Genomic DNA, 26,635 nt, shown 5'->3' on the forward strand with positions numbered 1-26,635 from the left:
CTGGTGAGCTTGAACTACCAACTTCCTGGTTAGCAGCTAAATGCCTTACCCACTACTCCACCACAACTCCTTCAGTAGTACTTTGGTATCATTTAATAGTGAACAAATTAAAGTCAGCACAGAGAAGCCAGAGATCCATGCCATGAAGCACACAAATGGCCAAAGCAAGATGTACCCCAACACAGATGGCTGCCTGGAGACATTAAGTGTAAATTTGATTTTACTAAGTGAAAGGAGAAAAGTCTGAAAAAGAATTTAAAAAAGAGGGCAATGATATTTGCTTTCTATCAAAGGAAAAATACTGACAGCAAAAATGGCAGTTAGATTTAATTCACCAATAAGACTGGATTTTCTGGAACATACAGATTTGCAGCATATAAAAGTGGTACCAAAAGTAGCCCCTTACACTGACAAGAGAGGGAGAGATTCTACGTGTTAAAGTAGCAATCAACTCAATATTTTCTAATGATGGAGCCCATCCAAGTAGATTGCTATCCTCAACTCAAACCGCCCTTCCAAGTTACTAATGTATCATAACAGGTACTTTAGATCTCTGTAAACTGACAACTGTATTCTTTCAAAAAATTGTAGGTAACCTCCTTAAAAACAGAAACTGCTTTCTCCAGAATTAAGATCCAAAGTTCATATCATTTTATACAAATGAGTACTTGCTTATTAGAAAGTGCTTGCTTATTAGAAAGATGCATCTTGGTAAAAGGAGAGTTTTCAACTCTCCTAATCTGAGCTAAAGTCCCCTGGGACAACTTTGATTTTTATCACACCACTGAAATTTGAAAGACTAATGCTTGTGTGGGGAGTTCTGGTAGTGCAGTACCTAAAGCACTTGACTGCTAACCAGAAGGCTAGAGGTTCAAACCCACCAGCCACTCCTCGGAAGGAAGGTTGGGCAATCTAACTTCCGTAGTGATACTGCCTTGGAAACCCAAGGAGGGGTCGCTATGAGTCGGGGCAGACTCGACGGCACATAACAACAACAAATGCTTGTGTAGCTCTCATAAATCTAACTATTTTGATAACAATTTTAAACTTAAAAATCTCAATTATTATTCTATTTGAAACAATGAAGCCATGTGTTGATCTTTCATTTATATAATAAGAACACTTAAAAAGGAGTCTACCCTCCCTTTTGAAGCAGCTAAGGTTTTTTAAAAATAATACTTTGTGTTCTGTAATCTTACACAATAGAAAAGGTTAAAGACAGGATCATATTTTTATGTAAGAACCAGCTTGTGCTGGTTGCCACTAAGAATTATTCATTTTATTCTTTTTCCTTTCTGAAGTTATTTATTTTATAACTGGGTGGGGAGCCCTGGAGAAAACTATAGTTTAAATACAAAGAAAACAATCTTTGCAAAACAATATACTGATACATTTATATCCTTCAAGCATTTGCATTGGCCAGTGGTTCCAAAACTACACTCAAAGAGCAGTGTAACCCCTTCAGATGATACCATTTTCTTCTTAGTTAAGCCTCCTATCATTCCACATTATATAGAAAAATCCAAATCATTTCGGCTGAGCAAAGCTATAACAAATACTTTACAAATAAGAAAATTTTAAATTTAATACAGGTAGACCAACTTACTAAATATTTGAGATAAGACAAACTACATCTCCATCTGTTTTTCTTTTTGTACAATTTATCATTAGTAATATGTATGTATGTACTAAAAGAGATCTGTAAGTTTATATGTAATGCTGCAAACCTCCAAAGACAAATCAAGATTGGATATAAAGATACAGATACTAAATATAAAAGGCAATAATAATGAATAATAAAAATATAAAATGAAGCATTAATTTAACACCAGATCTGACTTATGATGGAAACATTGGAATGGAACCCCATTATAAGTTCCATATAAATAGTATATTTCTCACATTTATTTTACCATAGGTTTTGGAAATGTGTATGTTTTGACCTGATAATTGATCAATGGATGGGAAACATATTAAGACAAATTAAACTTGACTTTATATAGAAAAATAAACCATCTGTAATTTAGAGTCAAAGAAGAATTTGCAGCAGGACAAAGACTAGTATGCACAAACTACTGAAGATCCTAGAAAACCCCCACAGGGAGAGGTCCATCAAATCACACAGCTTGAAACAGGGCTGGACCAGTAAATGGGCTACTTAGTGCCAAACCGAGCCTTGAGCCAGTTCTTCTCAGTTGACCATTCAGTGCTCTTTCTTTAGAGAACATAAAAACACTGAGTTGTAGTCATACTGTGACTGTGGTGAAGACGCTGGGTGTGATGATTCTCAAGTTTCTAGACTGGGTTATATTTAGTGAGTCGAGGCTCCATTCTCTGCATTCTTGCTTCTCGAGTAAATGGAGCATCTGACACTCAGGAACACGATGAATACAGGGCACTCAGCCAGTGCCCCTTATTTTACCCAGGTTGCCTCCCTGAGAAAGTTGCTAAGCAAATTTCTACCTTGGAAATCTTATGAGAAGCTGTAATTGTAATAAATTAGGTTTTATCACAGCTATTACTTAGAATTCATAATTCTTGTTCCCTGTTATGAATTGAATTGTGTACCCCTAAAATATGTTGAAGTCCTAATCTTTGTACCTGTGAATGTGGCACTGTTTGAAAATATATTTGTTGTTGTTATAAATTAATGAGGTCATACAGAAATAGGGTGGATTACCTGATCCTAATCCCTTGAGTATTATTTTATAAAAAGGGAGAACAGACATAGAAGCAAAGACACACAGGAGGCAGGCGCTATGTGAAAATATATCTAAAAACCGGGGAATCCCAAGGAATGTCTGAGGTTACCAGAAGCTAGATGCTAGAAGCCACACGGAAGGATCTTTCCCTAGAGCGAACCAGGAGAGTATACACTGCTGTCAATACCCTGATTTAATATTTCTAGCCTCCAAAACAAGAAATTCCTGCTCTTACAGTTACCAACTTTGTGGTATTTTGTTATAGCAGCACTATTGTTGTTGTTAGATGCCATTGAGTTGGTTCTGACTCATAGTGAGCCTATGTTCAACAGAACAAAACTGCCCAGTTCTGCACCATGCTCACAATTGCTGGTATACTAGAGCCCATTTTTGCAGCCACCACGTCAATCCATCTCATTGAGGATTCCTCTTCTCTGCTGACCCTCTACTTTAGCAAGCATGACATCCTCTTCCAGGGACTGGTTCTTCCTAATAACATACTAAAGAACTGAAACGTTCCTGATTCAGACTATGGTTTCCCTTGTCCGCCTGAATACACTTCATGCTATCTTTCTCCCAAACCTTATGGATTCTCATCTCACAGTAAAAACCAGACTTAAAATGACCATGTTACCTCTCTGAGGTTATCTCCGACTGTTCTCCTGCTTGCTCACACCCCATCTTGGGGCATCTGCACAGCTTTCTTTTTTTTTTTTTTTTTCTTTTAACCTTCTGTCAATATGTCTAATTGAACTTATACTCACCAACTCTTCCTAGCTTCTTCCTGTTTAATTCTTCTATTTAACATATGTTCTATTTTATTTATTATCTGTCTCACCCAGTAGAATCTAAGCATGTTCTGTGAGGGCAGGGTTTCTGCCTGCTTTATTAATGTTAAATCCTCAGGGGCACAACTGAACATGGCAGGTAGGAGTCACCCTCTTCAGTAACCAGTTGGAAAAATGAAAAATAAAGGTATGTTTACTTCTACACAACCTTTCTATTTTAATCCTAATTCCATCTTTTTCTTATCAGTGAATATTAACAAACTCCTCATTCTCTGTTCATTTCCTTACAGCTCCTCCTCTTCCAGTCTTCTAAAAAAAAAATCACATATTTAATAATAACAAAATATAACATTACTGAGCACCTTCTCTATGCCAGAGACAAGGCTCATTGAATTCTTAAAACTTTTTGAGACAGTATTACTAGTAGCTGAATTTTTACATATGGAAACCAAGGCTCAGAGACTGAACTTTCCTAAAGCCCCACAGCTCACAAATGGTGAAATTGGGACTAGAACTTGGGTCTCTCTGACTTTAGAGCCAGCATAATTAATCCTCTGTGGTATCCTGTCCCTCATTAGAAAGCTATGGCACCCTCTCTGGAAGTTGTAAACTCCAGATTTTCCTCACCTCTTTATTCTGGACTCATACTCTATCTTCTGTTTGGTCATTTCTTGTTTCAGGCTTGAAACTAAACTGTGCAGTGCACTGTGGTTGCTGGTGCTGTTACCAACAAATGTCTCACTGTTGTCACTGCTGCTGGTGGCACGACTACTTCGACCTCCCACACTCCTCCGGTCACTTTTGTTTTCATAGTCTCCAGGGTGGGAAAGGTCGTCTTGTGGTGGACCATCTAAGACAGGGTCCTCAAAGTTTCCACCATAAAAGTCTTGTTCTGGGCAGGTAGTGGTGGAGGAGCGACAGGAATTGGAGTTCTCAGGAAGGGAGATTTCACAAGAAGAAGTGGACCAAGTGGCACTGTCAACACTCTGTTTGTCATCAAGGTTCATCATGGAGAACTGTTGATGGACATTGTCATAGGTAGAGAGTCTGTTATGCTGACCTGACTCTCCTACTTGCTCTTTCTGCTTATTATCCCTCAGAGTCACATAGCCATTGGGCAGCCAGCTCATGCTGCGACCATTCATGGGGTTGCCAAGAGTGTCGGTGTTCAAAATGCCCATCCGTACTGTTCCATTTTGCACACTGTGGGTACCCATCTTGGTACCAGATCCCTTCAGTGAAGAGGTCCTTCTGGCCTGTAAGCTCCCACTGGGGGTGGCTTGGGTTTTCTCAAGACCTTCTGCATTACTGCTGCTAAAGGACCCATTTGTGACTATCCCACTGCCCTTATTGAAGGCGGGGTTCTTTTTGACCATGAGAGGGGGGCTCCTAGAGACATCCAGTTTATGGACACTATTTCGTGGGCTGTTGGTTTTGCTGCCTGATAGAGCTGTGGGAGATCCATTGTCCATGCCACTTCTCTGAGGAGATTCTGACTTGTCCCAAGAGCATTGTCTGCCAGGGCTATCCTTGGTATTATTGTTCTCCTTGTTCTGTAACTGACCCATGGTTGCTTTCTTCTGAATTTCATTGTTGTTGTTGCTCACTCCATCTTGGGGCTTGCTTTGTAGTTCTGCATCTTTTGGGAAGAGGCAGTCATGTTTGCTAATCATCATTGACATCAACTGCTGTACCACCACAGTGCCTGGAGGAACACAGGAGAAAAGGATTATGAGCAAGAAAATGTTGATTTATTTTCTATTTTGAATATGATTTAAATAACCACATTTAGGTGAGCATGAAGCATAACTACTAGCAGTGCTAAACTATATTCTTAATGATAAAAATAGATAGAACTTAAAATTACTTTAATATTTAATATGTGCCATGAAGTACACCAAATACTTTACTTTCGCTAGTTTATTTGGATTTTAAAATAACTCTATGGATAGCTATTGCTGTTATAATTGTATTATAAAGGTTGACTCACTTGACCAAAGCTAGTAAGGAGCAAACTCAGGAACTTGGGGATGTTCAGCCATTATTTCTTCAAATATTTTAGATCCAAAGAGAAGGACCTTAATCATTATATAATATCTCTTACAAACTTGACATTTAATTATGAAAAACATATTCTTAGAAGCTCACTGCTTCTTCTGAACATGACAGTTGCTCAAACCATCAAGATCTTTTCATGGCATCTCTAAATAGAACCCTACACAACTTTAGTGGACTGCCAAAGGGGCAAGAAGGCCACATTTTCTGGCCTCCTCTAACCCCACAAGAGAAAGACAGAATCACCATCAGTAGTCCAAGGCCTATTCCTGTGAGGCCAGACACGCTATGTCCCTCCAGCCCTTTCACCAACCCTGGCACCAAACTTTCCTCCCACAGCACCCACCACCTCTCTGCTGGGTTCAACAATTCACTGTAGTGGCCGAACTAACCAATCCCAGCATCAGAATTCTATACACCTGAGATAGAGTGAACTTCCCAGAAGATTGCTTCATGCCACTCTCAACAGAAACACCCCAGGTGGATAACTTTAACAATCAGGGGACACTCTGTTGCTCACAGCAAATTCTATCACAGAGTTTACAATGACTTATGACTAGAAAAGCCACACTATGTAATTTACTACATCGCATGGATGCACAGTCTGTTTTTCTAACACAGCAAGACAATAAATTTCCATATGGCTTTCGCTCAACATTCAAAAACTTGTGGACATTTTATGACACATGCTTCCCTCTGGAGGAAAAAAAAAAAAATCAATGCTTATAATACTCTTTTTGTTGTTGTTGTTATGGGCCATCGAGTCAGACCTGACTCGTAGCAACCCCTCCTTGGGTTTCTGAGCAGTATCACTATGGAAGTAGATTGCCCCATCTTCCTTCTAAGGAGTGGCTGGTGAGTTTGAACTTCCAGCCTTCTGGTTAGCAGTCAAGTGTCTTAGCCACTATGCTACTAGAGCTCGAGTCAGACCTGACTCATAGTGACCCCTCTTTGGGTTTCCGAGGCAGTATCACTATGGAAGTAGATTGTCCCATCTTCCTTCTGAGGAGTGGCTGGTGGGTTTGAACCGCCAGCCTTCTGGTGAGCAGTCAAGTGCCTTAGGCACTATGCTACCAGAGCTCTAGACAGCACTTATTTAAGAAAACCAGCTGCTTCTCAGTATAAATAAGTTCTCTGAATCTCACCCTTATCTCCTTATCTTTGCAGAAGCCTTGATAACCCATTGCCCCTATCACAATAGAAACCTGTAGTGTAGCAGCCATTGAAGTAGAAAGATAAGAACTGGAACTCCTTCAAAGGCGAAGTTCCAGATAAATGTCATTATTTTACTTGTCTAGTGGTTCTCTAAGAAGCTCTTGTGATATAGTGGGAAAGACAATTTGGTTGTTAACCATAAAGTTGGTAGTTGAAACCCACCAGTTGCTCCACAGGAGGAAGATGAGTTAATATACTTCTGTAAAGATTTACAGCCTTGGAAATCCAATGGGGGTCACTATGAGTTGGAATCAACATGATGGCAGTTGGTTTGGTTTTGGTTTAATGGTTCTCTGGAAGACCCCACTCATAAGGCTTGTCTTTATTTCATCTGACTAGGAGCTTTGACTGTGTGAACAGTGTTTTTCCTAGGGGCATTTGTCAAAAGCAATCATAACCATTTTTGTTTAACTTCACGGTTGCCTGAAGCATTGGGTAATAGTTGGAGCAAACAATAGGCTATCCAAAAAGCTTAAAAGAAAAATCTGAGGCTCAAGATGTGCACAGGAGGCTTTGACACCAGTATAGTTCTAAGAATCTGAAAGACCATATGTATGCTTAGGGATGTTTACATGTGTCGGGCTGTATGCATGCACAGGAATGATCAAGAAGGTCCTAAAGTCTCACTTCTGGTTAACATTGAAGCTCTGCAAAAGCAGGAATTGAAATTTCAGGCAGAGTTATAGACTTCCTGACTTAGTGTAATATGCCCCAAAATGCACACAGAGCTCCGATACAAGGACTGGGAGACTTATTGGTTCAGGAACTTAAAGAAATTTCTGTCCAATGATTAGCTGGAGCTCTTGTAGCATAGTGCCTAAGGCATTTGAGTGCTAACCAGAAGCCTGGCAGTTCAAACCCACCAGCCATTTCTTGGAAGGAAGGTTGGGCAATCTACTTCCATAGTGGTACAGCCTCAGAAACCAAAGGAGGGGTCTCTATGAGTCGGGTCTGACTCAATGGCGCATAACAACAACAAAGCTATCCAAGACTATATTGTTAAAAACAATATACTCTTTACAAAATTAGTTTAAAAAGTTATGAAACAAATTGATAATAGAAACAAACACCAAAAACAACAAGCTCTAGGGAGGAGGAGAATCTAATTTCCAGATTTCTCACATTGTTGTATTATTTAAATGCCAGTTTTTCAACACAAAGTATGAGACAAGCAAAGCAAAAAGAAACAGTGGTCAATACACAGGGAAAAAGTAGTAAATAGAAACTGAAGAAGCTCAGACATTAGATTCACTGGACAAATATTTTAAATCAGCTACTATAAATGATAAAATAACTAAAGGAAACCATGCCTAATGAACTGAAGGGATCTGTGAGAAATATTTCTCACCAAATATAGATATCAATAAGGAGATAGAATTTACTAACATGAACCAAATAGAAATTATGTAATTGAAAACTACAATGACTGAAATGAAAAATTCACTAGAGGATCTCAACAGAAGATTTCATCAACCAGAATAAAGAATCAGCATACTTGAAGACTGGTCAATTGAGATTATTCATTCTATTACACAGAAGGGAGCTCTAGTGGCATAGTGCCTAAGGCATTTATTTGACTGCTAACCAGAAGTCTAGCAGTTCAAACCCACCAGCCACTCCTCAGAAGGAAGATTAGGCAATCTACTTCTGTAGAGATACCACCTTGGAAACCCAAGGAGGGGTCGCTATGAGTTGAAAGAAAGAGAATGATGGAAAATGAACAGACCCTCAGAGATCTGTGGGACACCATCAAGCCATAATGGTAGTCCTAGAAGGACAGATTAAAGATAAAACAGAAGGAATATTTGAAGAAATAATGGCTGAAATTCCCCATATTTGATGAAAAACATTCATTTACACACCCAAGAAGCTCAATAAACTCCAAGTGGGGTAAATACAATGTGATCTGTATCTAGACACCTTATTATTCATTCTATTACACAGAAGGGAGCTCTAGTGGCATAGTGCCTAAGGCATTTATTTGACTTAAGTCAAGCTGTCTTAAGTCAAGCTGTCTTAAGACAAAGAGAGTTATCTTTAAGTATATATATATATATATATGTATATATTTTACATTTTTTTCCTTGTTATGAAGAATATACACAGCAGAATATACACCAGTTCAACAGTTCTACATGCACAATTCAGTGACATTGATTACATTCTTTAAGTAGTACATCCATTCTCACCTAAATTTTCATATTGCTTCTCTCCCATTAACATAAACTCACTCTCCCCTAAGTTTCCAACATAATCTTTCAAGTTGCTGTTGTCAATTTGATTCTATAGAGATATTTCTTAAAAGAGAACAAGGTTCAAGGTAAACATTATTTACTTGTTAAGTTAAATTACTGTTTGGTTTAGAAAAGACTCCTAAGGGATAATTTTGATTTAAAGCTTAAGGTACAATGATTATTTCAGGACAATAGTTTTTGGGGTATATTTAGCTTCAAAGGATCCAGAAAGTCTAGCTTCTATAAGAATTTGAGATTCTGTTATCTATGTCCCCCCTTTTGATCAGGATTATTCTATAGAATCTTTGACCAAAATGTTCAGTAATGGTAGCTGGGTATCATCCAGTCCTGGTCTCATGGCAAAGAAGACAGTTGTTTATGGTGGCAATTAGTCACACATTCAATTTCCTTTTCCTATTCTTGACTCTTCTTCTTCCTCTGTTGCTCCAGGTGAATGCAGATCAACTTTTGTACCTTGGATGGCTGCCTGCAAGATTTTAATACCTCAGGTGCTACACAATGAAATGGGAGGTAGAACAGAAGCACTCAATACAATAGGAAAATTAGCCGGGATGTCCCATGAAACCAAGACCTTAAACCTCCAAACCAAGAAACTATACTCCATAATGAATTTGGTTGTACATGTACAAATGATCCTCAATAACATTAACAGCTGATTTCTCATCAGAAACCATGGAAACTAGAAGAAGATACATTCAAAATGCTAAAAGAAAAAATATTGTCAAACAAGGGTTCTATATTCAGTGAAAATATTTTAGAAAAATGAAGAAGAAATTAAGATATTCTCAGATAAATTAGATACTCTTTTACTAGACATACAAAAGCTTCAGTCCCCTTAAACCAGAAGTCCTTCAAAACAGAAAACAAATTTCTTGCACACATGATAATATGAGGATTAGAAGTTCCCATCTAATCCTCACATTTTATTCTCCACTGTAAAGCATGAACTAGAAATCAATGCCTTACCCAGTTATAGAAAATAATATAACTAAGATAACCGTGGAAACAGAAATGATTAATTATTAACAGTTATTCTAAAAGTCAATTGTTTCCAGTTTTTATGACAAATTATCTGAAAGCTTAAACTATATTTATATTATATAAATAATTATAAAATATTCCTAATTTATTTGGGCTCTGATCGCTAAAAAATTGGCTGCCACCAATAGTCAGGCTTCTAGAATAGAAGTTAGGGGTCCCCAACTAACTAAGAAACTTCTTCAGTACTAATTTTTATCATGTATCCACAACAAAATTCTATTGGCTAATTCAAACATCAAGTTTCTTTGTTTTAGCCACTCCCCAGAAAGAAGGTTGGGCACTTTATTTCCACAGCGATACTGCCTCGGAAACCCAAGGAGGGGTCCCTGTGAGTCTGGTCTGACTCGATGGCACATAACAACAACAACAACAACAACATATATTTGGTGTGTTGAGTATGTTTATATCAGACTAGTAAGAAGCTTCTAAGAGTAATCTCTGAGGAATACACATATAAAACAAATTGCATTTTAGTTAGTAAATGTAGTTTCTATATAAAATATTTAAAACATGAGTCTTGGTAAAGAAAATGGTGGCAAGGGCTTTTGATAATGCAGACTTTGACTGAAAACACTGCTAATTACTCTTTTAATCCGGGAGTAGAAACTTGACCTGGAAGAGGGTCACTCTTTAGCTAAATGCCACACCCAGGCAAGGTTGTTCACTCTAATTTTATACAGGAAAAAGTATGTTATATGTATCTAAATCCTGCACACTTTTGCTGTGATGATTCAAAATTTAAAATATATTAAGACTGTGGCCTGCAATGGGCCAGGTCTGAGTCCAGAATAAGGTTGCTCAACGTTTAATGCTTATATGAATTTCCTGGGGGATTCTGTTAAAATGCAGCCTCTGAATGAAGTCTGGGAGGGGTCAACTACCAGCTGACACCAGCAACAGCAGTTAGCAGCATTAAGGCACTTGACTGCTAACCAGAAGGTCTGGCGGTTCAAACCCACCAGCCACTCCTTGGAAGGAAGATGGGGCAATCTACTTCCTTAGTGATACTGCTCAGAAACCCAAGGAGGGGTTGCTATGAGTCGGGTCCGACTCCACGGCACATAGCAACAACAACACAACAGAAGCTTTTCAGAACTACAAAATTTCAGGGTTCACTGCAGAACTACTGAGTCAGAATTTTTCTTTTATCAAGATCCTCATGTGATTCTTGTGCATGTTAAGAATTTGTTAAATACTGTGATAGAAATGTTTCACTTATATCTTCTAGATTAAATTTCTCAAAGGTATCAGCATTTTGTTTTATCAACATTTTTCAGATAAGAAAATCAAAGTTCAGGGAGGTCAAGCTGCTTTATCAAGTCCACGCTGATAACAAATGACTAAGATGAAATATAAAACTTGGTCTTCGTATTCTAAATCATATATTTGTCTTATATTTCAGCTGTTGGTGTAGTAAGAATAAATAAACTTAAGTTAGTTCTAAATAGAAAATTAAATAAAAGACAACTATTGAGTCACCATCAATCATTGCATATTCGTGGGAGAAACAACATTGAAATTAATAGTATTCTGTACCCATCTTTCATCTTTCAGTAATTCCCAAGTCTGTCCTATTTCAAATGCCTGTAGCAGTAAATCTGATGAGAAGAGTTTAGAGCAATTAAGGTAAATGGCTGTCAACCATTATGTCAACAATTATGTACTATATTTGAAGACACTGTATACTTAATTCTGTTTTACTACTTGTTCATATGACGGACACTTTTTAAATGGTTAGCACTCTCCACTCTGCCTAGTACTTTGAGAAATAAGAGGTTTTGTTCATCATTTTAATATTAATTTCTGAACCATAAATGGTTATAAACTGTTTGGAATATTTAGTTATCTGAAGAGGAACATCTCCAAGGTCTCTGTGATGTGTCTGTGAACTACCATGCCAAAGTGTGTCTGCCAAAATTACAGAGAATTCCTTTCTCATATCTTGGGAGGATTTGCTTTCTTGTAGTCTCCAGGATAATAAATGGCAATAGTGCCTTATTAAGGGACTTTTTTGAATTACTATAGCTCTTCAGGACAGACTAGCTTGGTAGTAATAATAATATGTGAGCCACTATAAATGCACTATCCTTTTTTTTTTTTTTTTTTTTCCTTTTTTATTCCCTCCTCTCTTTCATTCTCCTCCTTAGAATGCTAATGAGAAATATTAAGCCCAAGCAATGAGGTCAGTTGGTTATAATCACCAGTCCATTCTGAAGAGTGTCAGTAGATCCTGGAGTCACACTGTGCTACACATCCAGTAACTCCCCCATGGCCCATATAATTTTATACAGGTTGAATTTAAATACCATATTATGAACACTTTTCTTTATAATCATTGGCTAAGCATTAAAATTTCCTTTTAAAGGTTAACTAGGCATTTTTTAAAATACATACAAATATGCAGCAGTCTAAGCAATAGGCTTTATTTTTTCCAATGAATGTTGTTGTTATGTGCCGTGGGGTCATCTCTGACTCACAGCGACCCCTCCTTGGGTTTCTGAGGCAGTATCACTACCGAAGTAGATTGCCCAATCTTCCTTTGAATGACTTTGTGCATATGCCATTTTGTATGTGAGCAGGTATCACTAGGGTATCAGATGAATTTTGACAAATATGTAAACACAACAAAATCATGGTATAGAAAAGTTCCCTTGTATCCATTTATAGTCAATCCATTACCCTCCACTTCTGGTATGGAAACTAATAATACTTTTTCTCTTACTATAGTTTTGCTTTTTCTAGGATTTCATGTCGATGGAATAATAGTGTGTAGTCTGGGTATTTTGCACTTACCATAATATTCTTGAGATTTATCCAGGTTGCTGAATACATCTGTATTTCATTCTTTTTAATAGACATTCATTATTATTTAATATTCATTGATTAATAATATTCATTCTTGTGTAGTACTCTATTCTACAGATTTGGTGATTTGTTTACCTATTCACCAGTTACTCATAGGGTTGCTATGAGTTGGAACCAACTTGATGGCAACGGGTTTACTCACTCTTTGATGGACAACTAGGTGGTTTTTCAATTTGGGGCTATGATCAATAAAGTTGCCATGAACATTTGACTACAAATCTTTGGTCTAACATGTTTTTATTTCTCTTGGGTAAGAACTTATTCCTTTGCACTACTGGGTTTCATGGTTAGTGTATATTTAAAATTTTAAGAACCTGCCTAAATCTTTTGCAAAGAGGCGTTAACATTTGGGATTTCTATCAGCCAAACTTCATATTATCGGTCTGAATTATGTACCCAGTGTGAGTCCCTGGGTGACACAAATGGTTAAGTGCTCAACTACTGACTGGAAGGTTGGTGGTTCAAAACTCACCCAGAATAATTCCCATGGGTGAAAGACAGTTTCATCTTCCAAAAGGTCAGAAGCACAGTTCTCTGCAACACATGGGGTTGTAATAAGTCAGAATTGACTTGAGGGCAACAGGTTTTTTTTTGTTTTGTTTTGTTTTTCAGGGAGTATATAGTTGTATCTCATTGTGGTTTAAATTTACATTTCCCTAATACACCTTTCCACATGTTTATTTGCTACTTGTATATCTTCTTTGATTTAATATGTATTCAAATCTCTTGTTCATTTTTGTTTCCATTAAGCTATCTTTTTATTATGATGCATAGGTGTTTAAATATTCTTAGAGTAAATTCTGTGATCAGATATATGATTTAAAAATATGTTCTCTCTGTTTTCTTAACAATATATTCTGAAGTCTAATTTGTCAACAATTTTTACAGTTAGTGCTTTTTATATCCCAATAAGTCTTTGATTATCTCAAGCTATAAAGAATTTTCTCTTGTTTCCTTCTAGATATGTTGTGCTCTTAGCTCTTACATTTAAGATTATGATCCATTTCATGTTATTTTTGTGTGTGATATGAGGTAAGGACTGAGTTGAATAGCTGATAGATAGATAGATACATAGATACATAGGTAGATAGACAGTGTTAGAGATATACAGTTTTTTCAGTACCATTTGTTGAAATTACTCTCCCTTTTTTCATTGAATTATCTTCAGGTGCTTGTCAAAAATCAAATGGCCACATATGTGTGGGTCTATTTCTGAACTCTGTCCATTCCATTTATCTATATGCCTATCTTTATATCAATGTCACACTTTCTTGATTATTTGTAGCTTCATATTTGCATTTTATTTCTCCATATACTATAAAACACATATTACATAGTTATTCATTTTGTTTTATACAATCGGTTATCTTTTATAGAGATTTAAATATTAAATACAAACCCATTGCCGTTGAGTCAGATCTGACTCAGAGCAACCCCTCCTTGGGTTTCCAAAGCAGTATTGCTATGGAAGTAGATTGCCCAAACTTCCTTCTTGTTAGCCGTCCAATGCCTTAGGCACTAAGCCACTAGAGCTCCTATTTAAATATTAGAAAAATTTATTTGATATTTATTTACATATTAATTTCCAGCACTCTTCATTAATTTGTGTACCTATAAATTTTATCTGGTATATATTTCTTCTGCCTAAATAACTCTCTATGACATGGCATGTAGTACAAGACTGTCAGTGATGAAATCTCTCAGCTTTTTCTCATATTAAAATATCTCTAATTCATTTTTGAACAATTTTAAAGTATATTCATTGGATATAGAAATCAAAGGACATAACAATTGCTGTTGGTTCCCATACCACCCTACACCCACCCTCAGTACTTTAAAGATTTTGCTTCATGGTCTTTTTTTTTGTTTGTTCTTCTCCATTGTCTTTTGTTTTGGATAGTTTCTGATAAAAATTCTGCTGTCATTCTTACCTTTGTTTCTCTGGCTACTGTTAAGCTTTTATCTTTATTATTGGTTTTCAGCATTTTTATTTTATTTTGTGCTTTTCTTTATATTTTTCCTGCTTGGTACTTATTGAGCTTTCAGAATTTCTCCATTATAATCTCTTTGGTTTATATTGGATAGGTTCTCTATTTTTTATAACTTCTCTCATACATAATCTGATGTTAATCTTACCTGTGTAATATCCATTTTAGACTTTATAATTTTTATCTGTAGAAGTTCTCTTGGGAGCTCTGGTGGTGTAGTGTCTAAAGCATTTGACTGCTAACCAGAAGGCTAGTGTTCCAAACCCACCAGCCAGTCCTTGGAAGGAAGATTGGGCAATCTACTTCCATACAGACATCAAGGAGGGGTCGCTATGAGTCTGATATGATTCTATGACAGTGATTTTTTTTTTTTTTTGAGAAGTTTTAGACTTTTAAAAATGTGTTATTCATCTCTTCATCATTGGGTTAGAACCCAGTTTAAAGAAAGAGAAGTTTATCTTAGGAAAATGGCTCACACACTTATAGAAGCTGTCAAGTCCCAAGTTCTTGGATCAAACGTCAAGCTGGGGGCTTTTCCTGACTCACGCAGCTGCAGGGGCTGAGGAGCTCAAGGTTGGCAGGCAGTACACTGGCTGTTGATTCCAACGAATGACAAATCCAAGATGTCCAGCCCAAATGGTGGACTATTCATTTAAGAACAGTTGTCTGTGATTCTGTGAATCCCGATCCACAGAAGAGTGTCTCTTTTCCTAGGATATCCATAAATATACTGGAAGCAGGCCACACCCCTAGAGAAACTCCCTTTCAATGGATTGGCTGCTCAAAACACATACATCTGATCCCATCATTGGAACAACCCACATCACAATTGCTTAAACCACACAGAATTGTGGTCCAGTCAAGTTGACACACAGCTCCAAATATCACAGTCCATCCCTTGTCAACTTGGCAGTTGTACACATCTTCTTAACCATATATAATCTCTAATAAGGACAATTATAAAGTCATATTTGCACCTAACATAATACGCTAGCACATGTACAACTGAAACACATTAACCTTATTTACATTTCACAGTTCATAATAGAAGGATACAGAAATATTTGATGTACATATACACTGAAGAAATATAACAATCTTAGTCCTCATTTCTGCAACTAGTCATGCAGTCATAGTTGATATTCAGAATTATTTTCTTCCACCACCCATTCTGTATTTCCCTTGCCCTCAGCAAGCACCTCAGTTGGTCGTCATTCTTTGCCTGGAGGGGTTACCCAAACCTTCATTCCTGAAGTGTCTGGGCCATTAGAAGTCATATCATAATTGAGTTGCTGTAATTTCCCATTGACTTTAATCACAGGGCATGGTAGTACTAAGAGACGTCCTAAAGAATCTCCTGTATTCCAGACATATTCTTCTTTACCTACATTATGTAATGTCAAACTAATTTCCGCTTGGTAATCAGGATCTATTACACCAGATAGTATAATAATGTGCTTCTTTGTCTGTGGATCCAGAGGCATGAGGAAGCCAAACTAGCCAGGTAGAATTCTTAACTTCCAGTTCAATGCAATCAGTATTGTGTCTCCAGGTGGGAGTGTTCCTCCCTTTGGGACTAAAATCTCCAGACCTGCAGAGCATAGGGTAGCAGGGACAGGAAGCAAAATTTTTTGAGTGGCTCACTAGTGATAATGGTGAGTGATACCACTCCCATTTCCACCCCTTGGTTCCTGGATCCATGAATCCTGGCTATTGGAGAAACAGCACCATATATTGGATATGGGTTTAGAGCATATACAGCCTTCTGAAGAACATTGTTTCAGCCCTTCAAAGTATTGCCACCTAGCTGGTGCTGTAATTGTGTTTTCAGTAGGCCATTCCATCTTTCTATCAAGTCATTTGCTTCAGGAAGATGGGGAACATGGTAAGACCAGTGGATTCCATGAGCATAGGCCCATTGCCATACTTCATTTGCTGTGAACTGAGTCCCTTGATCTGAAACAATGCTGTGTGGGATAGCATGATGGAGGATAAGGCATTCTGTAAGTCCATGGATGGTAGTTTTGACAGAAGCATTGCACACAGGGAAGACAAATACATATCCAGAATGAGTATCTATTCCAATAGGAACAAAACACTGTCCTTTCCATGATGGAAGTGGTCCAATGTAATCAACTTGCCACCACGTTGCTGGCTGATCACCCTGAGGAATGGTTCCATATCGTGGACTCAGTGTTGGTCTTCACTGCTGGCAGATTGGGCACTCAGCAGTGAGGGTAGCCAAATCCACCTTGGTAAGTGGGAATCCATGTTGCTCAGCCCATGCATAACCTCCATCCCTGCCACCATGGCCACTTAGTTCACGAGCCCATTGAGCAATGACAGGAGTAGCTGGGGAAAAAAGATGGCTGGTTTCCACTGAATGTGTCATCCTATCCACCTGATTATTAAAGTCTTCCTCTGCCAAGGTCACCTTTTGGTGGGCATTCACATGAAATACAAATATCTTTACTCTTTTGGCCCATCCAGAGAGATCTATTCACATACCTCTTCCCCATACATCCTTGTCATCAGTTTTCCAATCATGCTCCTTCCAAGTCTCAGACCATCCACCCAAGCCATTAGCCACCATCCATGAGTCTGTATATAATCACACATCTGGCCATTTCTTATTCTATGGCAAGTGAACAGCCATATGCATGGCTTGAAGTTCTGCCCCTTGGGGGGATTTCCCTTCACCACTGTCCTTCAAGGGAGTCCCAGAAAGGAGCTGTAGTGCTGCTGCTGTCCACTTTCAAGTGGTGCCTGCATATCACACAGAACCATCTGTAAACCAGGTATGAGTTTTCTCTTCCTCAGTCAACTGATCATAAAGAACTCCCCATGAGGCCATAAGTGTAGACTAGGAGAGGGAAGGTAATGTGACTGGAGAGGAGACCATAGCATTTGGGCCACTTCCTCAAGCAACTTACTTGTGCCTTCAGGTCCTGCTCGAGCCCGATCACTGATATACCACTTCCATTTAAAGATGGAGTGCTGCTGTGCACATCCAACTTTATGACTGTGTGGATCAGACAACACCCAGTTCATGATGGGCAACTCAGGCCTCATGGTCACTTGGTGGCCCATGGTTAGGTGTTCAGTCTCTACTAAAGCCCAGTAACAAGCTAAAAGCTGTTTCTCAAAAGGAGAGTAGTTATCTGAAGAGGATGGCAGTGCTTTGCTCCAAAATCCCAAGGGTCTGCATTGCGATTCACCAACAGGGACCTGCCAAAGACTCCAGACAGCATTTCTATCTACACTTCAAGCACCATTTGATCAGCTGGATCATATGGCCCAATTGGCAGAGCAGCCTGCATGGCAGCCTGAACCTGTTGCAGAGCCTTCTGTTGTTCTGGGCCCCACTCAAAATTAGCAGCCTTCCAAGTCATAAATAGGCTGAAGTGATAAATAGGCCGAAGTATGACACCCAAATGAGGGATCTGTTGCCTCCAAAATCCAAAAGGCCCACCAGACATTGTGTCTCCTTTTTAGCTGTGGGGGAAGCCAGATACAATAACTTATCCTTTACTTTAGTAGGACTATCTCAACATGCCCCACACCACTGGACCCCTAGAAATTTCATGGAGGTGGAAGTTGCCTGAATTTTTGTTGGGTTAATTTCCCAACCTCTAGTATGCATATGTCTCACCAATAAGTCTACAGTCATCAATTGTTGTTGTTGTTGTTATGTGCCATGGAGTCAGACCTGACTCAATGCGACCCCTCCTTGGGTTGCTGAGGCAGTATCACTACCGAAGTAGATTGCCCAGTCTTCAATACATCTTCTTTACTGGTCCAATCAGCATGATGTCATCAATATAATGGACCAGTGTGATGTCTTGTGGAAGGGAAAGGTGATCAAGATCCCTACAGACTAAATTATGACACAGTGCTGGGGAGTTGGTATACCTCTGAGGAAGCACTGAGAAAGTATACTGTTGGCCTTGCCAGCTGAAGGCAAACTGCTTCTGATGGTCCTTTGAAACTGGTATGGAGAAAAGGCATTGGCCAGTCAATAGCTGCATACCAAGTACCAGGAGATGTACTAATTTGCTCAGGCAATGAAACCACATCAGGAACAGCAGCTGCAATTGGAATCACCATCTGATTAAGTTTAATCTACAAGTTTAATCTTGGTCATTCTCCAAGATCCATCTGTTTTTTTGCACAGACCAAATAGGCGAATTAAATGGGGATATGGTGGGAATCACCAACCCTCCATTCTTCAAGTCCTTGATGGTGGCAGTAATCTCTGCAGCCCCTCCAAGGATGCAGTATTGCTTTTGGTTTACTATTTTTGTAGGTAGAGGCAGTTCTAATAGCTTCCACTTGGCTTTTCCTACCATAAAAGCCCTTACTCCACATGTCAGGGACCCAATGTGGGAATTCTGCCAATTGCTCAGTATATCTATTCCAATTATTCATTCTGGAAGTGGGGAAATCACTACAGGATGAGGTTGGGGACCCACTGGATCCACTGTGAGAGACACCTTAGTTAAGACTCCATCAATAACTTGACCTCCATATGCCCCCACTCTGACTGGTGGGCAACAATGACACTTTGGATCTCATGGAATTTGTGTCAGTTCAGAGCCAGTGTCCAGTAATCCCCAAAAGGCTGATTATTTCCTTTTCTGCAGTGAACAGTCCTTCTCCTAAAAGGCCTCAGATCCCTTTGGGGAAGGCTGAGAGAAAGATTGACATTATAAATTTTTGGCAATGTAGTGGGATCCTTCCTCAAAAGGACCCAGCCTTCCCTTCATTCAAGGGGTTGTGGGTCTGTAAACTGACTCAAGTCTGGGAATTTATTGAGAGGCCGTGATTGTATTCTGGCGATTCAATCTAGATTGCTGTTCATGTGACCCAGAATTCTTCTGTCTATACAGATCAAGTAAATGTTTAGTAGGCTTGCCATGTATTTCACTACTAGGAACACCATGCACAAGCAGCCAATGCTGTAGTTCCAAAAGAGTCAGGATATTCTGATTACTGTTCCAGCTCTGCTGTCCATTATGGTAACTATGTCCACCTTGCCTTTGTCAATTAACTGCTGCCACTTGGCCCCTACTACCACTGGGTCTAATCAGACCCATCATAGTTAAGTGCCTTAGCTCAATTATGGCAGTTCCCACTGTCAAATCTGGCTTACATAAAATAGCAATCATGGCAGTCTTCAAGGATGCTGGAGCTCCCTTCACAAATTTATTCTTTACCACACTGGTGAAAAGCATGTTTTCTGGTCTCTCAATTTCTGGCTCTAGGGGTCTAATCTGATAAATCCATTCTTAGCCTCTGGATACCTTTCTTCTACATTATACCAAGGCAGGTCTGGTACTTCAGCGCAACTTAAGGCAGGCCACCACATAATCCATGCTTCAGTAAGCCAACCAAATAAACTATTAGATCCTTTCCTAACCTCTGGAGCTGAAACATTGAATGAAGGATCTGTATTTAGTGGGCATAAATCAATAAACTCAGACTGAACCAATGTTATATTTCTTGCAACATTATCCCACACCCTCAGTAGCCATATTCTCCAAGTTTCTGTCTGTACATGTTAGCAAAATCAAGTAGGTCTTTTCAGGTGTAGCATACCACCTCCTCAGTCACACTTTGTATTTCACTTTTTGGGGCTCACTTGGACTTAAGTTTAGTTATAGGTCTAGCAGCAACAATGGGTGGTTGGGGCAGTTCCTGAGAACATTCAGCAATGTCTTCCATGTCCTCTGCCTCAGGCAATGTCCCAGCAGGAACAGTTAGGTTAACCCCATCAAACTGAGGTAGAGGGGATAATGTTTTACAGTAATCCCTTCAGATGAGACGGATTGAACAGAATTTGCAGGCTCCATATCCTGATCTTCCTGACTATCTGCCCATATGTCCCTATTCCAGGTTTCAGGATCTCATTTTTTCCCAAACAATGCTCTCACGTTAACTTCAGACATCATTCTGGGTTGGTAATTTAATTGGTGTTGTAAGTCAGTCACCCTTACAATAAGACTCTGGATTTGGTTTTCGGCAATATCAGCTCTGTTACTAGAAGAAAGAAGGCTTTCTTTCAGAGCACAACTGGAAACATTGAGGTCTGTTATGTGGAGCTTAAGCTGTGACTCAGCAGCCCTGAGCTCATCTTGCTCTTTCACCACTTTGTCTAGTGTAAGCAAGACCTATCAACCAGCTTCCTTACACTCCTCATGCTGACAAAATTGCAGAAAAGTATCAAATATGTGATCACCCAGAGCCTCACTTCTAAAAAGTACTTGATCTATCGGTGGTGTTATTTTGTGTATTAATGTTGCTACCACATGCCATGGATTACCAGGGTCCTCTTTACTAATGGAGGCAAGGTCATCAGTGCCTTTATGATTAATCAAATTGGAGAACCAATTTAGGAAGCCTATCCTTATGATTTTGTCTCTCTAGAACCACTCCCAGTACCAAATGTGTTAACTGGGTTCTTTAGAGAAACAAAATCAGTAAAGCTTATACAGAGAGAGAAAGAGAAATTTATCTTAGGAAAATGGCTTGCACACTTATAGAAGCTGGCAAGTCCCAAGTTCTTGGATCAAACGTCAAGTTGGGAGCTTTTCCCAACTCACATAGCTGCAGGGGCTGAGGAGCTCAAGGTTGGCAGGCATTATACTGGCTGTTGACTCTAACAAATGATGAATCCAAGGTCTCCAGGCTGAATGGTGGATTGTTCACTGATGGACAGTTGTCCATAATTCTATGAATCCTGGTCCACAGAAGAGTGTCTCTTTTCCCAGGATGTCCATAAATATACTGGAAGCAGGCCACACCCTAGGGAATCTTCCTTTTAATGGCTTGGCTGCTCAAAATACATACATCTAATCCCTTCATTGGAACAACCCACATCACGATTGCTTAAACCACACAGAATTGTGGTCCAGCCAAGTTGACACACAGCTCCAACTATCACAATCATGTTTATATTTTCCTCTATATTTTTGAACATAGATATAAAATTTTTATGAAAATGTGTTTAATATCTTTGTTTGCCGTAAGATTTATTGCATATGTCACGTCTGTGTGGATTTTTGTATAAACTGATTTTTATCCCAGTTATGAATCATATATTTTTCTGCTTTTTTGAATGTTCAGTTTTAAACTGTATGGAAGATATTGTAAACCTTATACAGTTGGGTAAATCTAGGCCCTGTTCCTCCATCATGGGCAGAGAGTGTTTGGCAACTTTAAATAATGCTGAAAAATAGTCATCAAAGGAGTTTTTTCAAAACCACATATATATCTAGTATATAGAGGTAGATAGTGCCTAAGGCATTTGACCGCTAACCAGAAGGTTCCAGTTCAAACCCTGTGGCCACTCCTTGGAAGGAAGATTGGGCAATCTACTTCCACAGAGATAGCAACTTGGAAACCCAAGGAGTGATCACTATGAGTTGAATGGACTCATCAGCAGTGAGGTTTTTTTTTTAAATATATATATTGATTTTACTTGAACAGAATGGTAATAAGGGGTAGTGTAATTTTAAGGGGTGTAGAAAGAATTTTAAAAGTAAGAGACAATTTTAATTATGAGAGAATTTTTAAAAGTACAAAGGAAAACCTCCTTGTTTTTTCATATATCAGTATAATTTAAATAGTATGGAAGTAGCCAAGAATAATTAAATTAATTCATTTAAAACATCTGCCAAAATAATAAAAGCATCAAAGATAAATATTATAGGTTAGTAAATATTTAAGGGTTATTTGCAAAGCTAAATAGTTTTTACTCAGGCTCAATGCTAAAGATATATTGAAAGCAAATGAAAGACAGAATCATCACACATGGATTAAACACTACAATGTAAGTTTCAGGTTAATGTTGTATACAGTTATTATATCTCAGGAGCTTCTTCAGTCTCAGAGGTTATTTGATTACATTGCAATGTTCTATGTATACCCAGAAGGCAATGAACACAAATAGAAAGTCAATCTCTGAACACAGGTCAGTATCAATACATAGTGTCAGTATGTTTGCTACTTTGTCCAAGGCAATCCTCAGAGCTACTAGAGTATTTTTTTTCTGAAATACAAATCATATCTTAACAATATTTTCCTAAAAAATTATTGGACTCCTTCCCACAAGGATAAAGTCTAAATGCAGAATGGTTTATAACATCCTTGACAGCATTTGAGATATTTGCAGCCATTATTCCACCAATCTTCCTTATATGCCCTGATATCATTGATCTTACCAAATTTCTCACTCAGACACACTGAGGTGTTTTTTATCCTCTTACGTATGACTATACTTCTTCCTCTAGTAGAATAATCGTTTAAATGTTCCTTCCTTGGAAAAGTTTTCCCTGAGTCCCAAAAGAAAGACCTGATTTCCTATTTTGTGCACTTCTAACCCTCTGAACATATCATGCGTGGTAGTTAAGGTTGTGTGTCAACTTGGCTGGGGCTGGTTGAGTGGCTGGGAAGCTGGTGGTAGTTATTCCCCATGAAGAGACCGGCAACCAGCTCCATGGTGGGATATGCTGGAGCAGCTGAGTAGCTGCGTTGGGAATGTGGTCTGTTTCCTGTGTATAAGGAGAAGGGTCCCGAGCTTTTTGGCATGCTTGGACCCTGCATGTGGCTAGCTGGGTCTTTATTCAGCCCTCTGCTATGTTTCCTGCCAATCTTGGGACTGTCTCTGGACCTGAACTAGTGGCCTGTCATGATTGGTAACATTGGGACGGTGCCATTTTATTTGTCAATCTTGGGCTTGTCAGCCTCAGCAGCCAGTAGCTGCTGGATTGAAGAGATCCCTTCAGCTTCAGTGGTCCGGGAGCAAGAGGCAGAGCTGAAGCCCAAGGTTGAGGGTTTTTCACACAGCCCCTAGAGCCTGGCACATGGAACTCGGACTTCCAGACTCCAAAAACTGTTCAGAATAAAATCCTGTTTGTAAAAGCCACCCCTTAAGTGGTATATTTCTTTCAGAGTGGCACTAGGTAACCAGAACATCATGTATATAATATTTTTCATGTTATGTTATAATTAAATGTTGTTGTTGTTGTTGTTGTTATTTGCACACGTTAAAATCTCCAACTGGAATATAAGTTTCTTGAGGGCAAAACTTTTCCTTATTCATCTTTGCCTTCGCAGGTTTAGTGAAGAGAATTGCACAAAGTATTTCACTGATGAATAAGTACTGAATGAAGAAATGTTGGATGAATTAATAAAGGAAGGAATATTTAAAAATATTATTATTTTAAGAGTTAATTCTCCCCTTAGATAATACTAGTCTCTTAAAAGTAGGACATTACAAAGCTTTGAGTAAGGAGATACAGCCTCAAAATAAGTACAAATATAACATAATTCATAACACTAAAACTTGGATAGGACAAGGAAATAATGTCTCTAGTGACTGATAACACAGGAATTGACTCAGAATAATTTATAAATTTTGTGTACACTTTACTAGGGGAGATGGTAGCTAGCCTCAAATGCAAGAGCGCAAAATATTTTGCTCAACTAGTGTTTTTATGGCAATTATATTCTCTGTCAAAAATTTGATACATTGATTGGTAATAAGATAAAATATTTAAAAATGTGACTAATTGACCATCCTCTATCTAAAACCAACCAACAAACCAATAAACCAACTAACCAACCAACCAAATAACTACAACAATAAAAACAAACTTTGTCCCTCTAAACATATTCCAGTGGAGGAGATTTGTATGCCAGGTCATTACAGCTTGATACCATCGACAGATTAGGATCATTCAACTTTTGTTTGACCCTATGTTCACTTAGTGATCATAACATTGATTTGGTTTTCCATATACATCATATATATCTTCCACACAGATAATCCTTGCTCATCATAAGTAAATGTTAACTAATGAAAAACAATATTTTTATTTTTTCATTGTTAAAATTTAAAATGATTACTTCAATTTATTTGTGACAGAAGCAAAAATACTAAAGTTTAAAGGAAAATGAACGTCTTACCATTTTCCAGAAGGGAACAGTATCAGGGAGTAAGATCAATGTAACTAAGGGGGAAATTTATCCTAGAATAAATATACAAAGTGAAACAAAAAAATAGTCATTCTTTCCCCACCTCTATTAAATTATTAAATGTTTAATTAGGCTATTTGACAGAAATTAATGGTGCTACTAATGGCCACAAGTGAAAAAACAGTACTCAAGCAGTGAGGCCTGGTGGAAATAAGCAGAAGTAGCAGTTCATTGGGGAAAAGAACTTGAGGGCATTTTCTACTTTACTAAACAAGAATTCCTTTAGGTTTCTACCCATGTGTAAATGGGCAGTATTATTTTATAAAGGGTCATATTTCTGTACCTCTCCAGATAAGGCAACTAAAACCAAAAAGTAATAAAAATATATCAACTAAAAATAATATTTGAATTTTCTGATAATTGCATTAGTCTCACAATATGTGCTAGATTTTTCAAGTTCTTGTATAATACTTTGCAAATGATTTGTGAAAGTTACATTTGCTTTTGTAAGACTACTGAGGAATCATTTAGTAAGTTATTATATATAGTAAAATAAATAAATAAATAAATAAAATTATCTCCCAAAGAGAAGATTTTGCATTTAAATCTAAGTCAATGAATGGAGTCACCATGGATCCAACTATTTTCCTAGTTTGCTAAGAGGAGCAGGACGTGATTCAACTTTTTGCAGAGGGTGTGAAATAGTCATTTACTCACCCTCCATGATGGTCAAAGGATCTTCCACTTTTGGGCGTAGAATATTAGGGCCAAAGACAGTTGCCAAGTTCTGCACACTCATTTTGTTAACACCTGAATAAGACTGTACTTCATCCAAGAACCTGTGGGATGTCAGATTATGAATGGAACACAATGGGATCAAATTTGTCATTGAAAGAAAATGGATCATTGGGGAATTTATGAACTAGAGCTATGCTCAAGGATGATTATGGAAACAAAATTATTTAGAAATTCAAATATATATAAAACAAATGAGCAAAGAAAATATTGCAAATTATTAAGGACCAAATTTGAGGAATCATATCAAGTATCACCTGTGGCCTGGCTGGCTTGGTTTCTGGCAATCACAGGAACAAATTAACTTGAATAAGGCTAATATGGACTTGAGAACCAAGAATATGGATTCACTTCAATGCCTCAATAAAGTATTATATATCTATCTATACCTGTATCTGTATGTATATCTATATCTTTATGCAATTTAAGACCTGTAAAGATTATCTGAAATGATCCCATATTTTAGAGAAGAAGAATCAATGTATTTTATGGAATAACTTGTGACCTTCAAATTTATAATATATTAAGAGATCAAACATAGTTTAAATTAAAACTTCAGTTCTACTTACATTGAAAATTGTTTTAATTTATTAAGTGCTAAAGAATAAGAGGCATAACACAGTCCTTAATGGTAGATATTGTTTTTGCAATCTTTCAGACTTTTTTATTCCTCAACCACTCTTTACTTATACAAGAGTTTCTATTATATGGCTTAGTAATTATAGTGATGTGATAAAAAGGAAATGATGAAAAATGAAGTGATATAGTTTATACAGCACAATTATGTGGCACTCACACACTAATGTATTGAATTATCAAAATATCCCTACGAGGAAGATGCTGTTACTAAGTCCATTTTATAGATGAGAGACATCAGGCATCAGAGTGGTTCAATATCTTCTGCAAGGACATAGAGTAAGTGGCAGAGCCAAGATTTGAACCCTGGCAGTCAG

At 38.0% G+C, this 26,635-nt stretch overlaps 1 protein-coding gene across 1 annotated transcript in view; it reads right to left on the reverse strand.

Annotated features, from left to right (window-relative positions):
* ARHGAP24 (Rho GTPase activating protein 24) overlaps positions 1-26,635 on the reverse strand; it is a 704,555-nt gene that overhangs the window by 857 nt on the left and 677,063 nt on the right. The window contains exons 7-8 of the mRNA XM_007948828.2: positions 25,605-25,726; positions 4,118-5,195 (exon numbers count right to left, since the gene is read on the reverse strand). Of these exons, the coding sequence (XP_007947019.1) occupies positions 4,118-5,195; positions 25,605-25,726 (1,200 nt within the window). The remainder of the gene's footprint in view (positions 1-4,117; positions 5,196-25,604; positions 25,727-26,635) is intronic.

This window comes from Orycteropus afer, unplaced genomic scaffold (genome assembly GCF_000298275.1).
Source record: "Orycteropus afer afer isolate SDZICR_OR568_19922 unplaced genomic scaffold, OryAfe1.0 scaffold00227, whole genome shotgun sequence".
In the NCBI taxonomy this organism is placed as follows: domain Eukaryota; kingdom Metazoa; phylum Chordata; class Mammalia; order Tubulidentata; family Orycteropodidae; genus Orycteropus; species Orycteropus afer.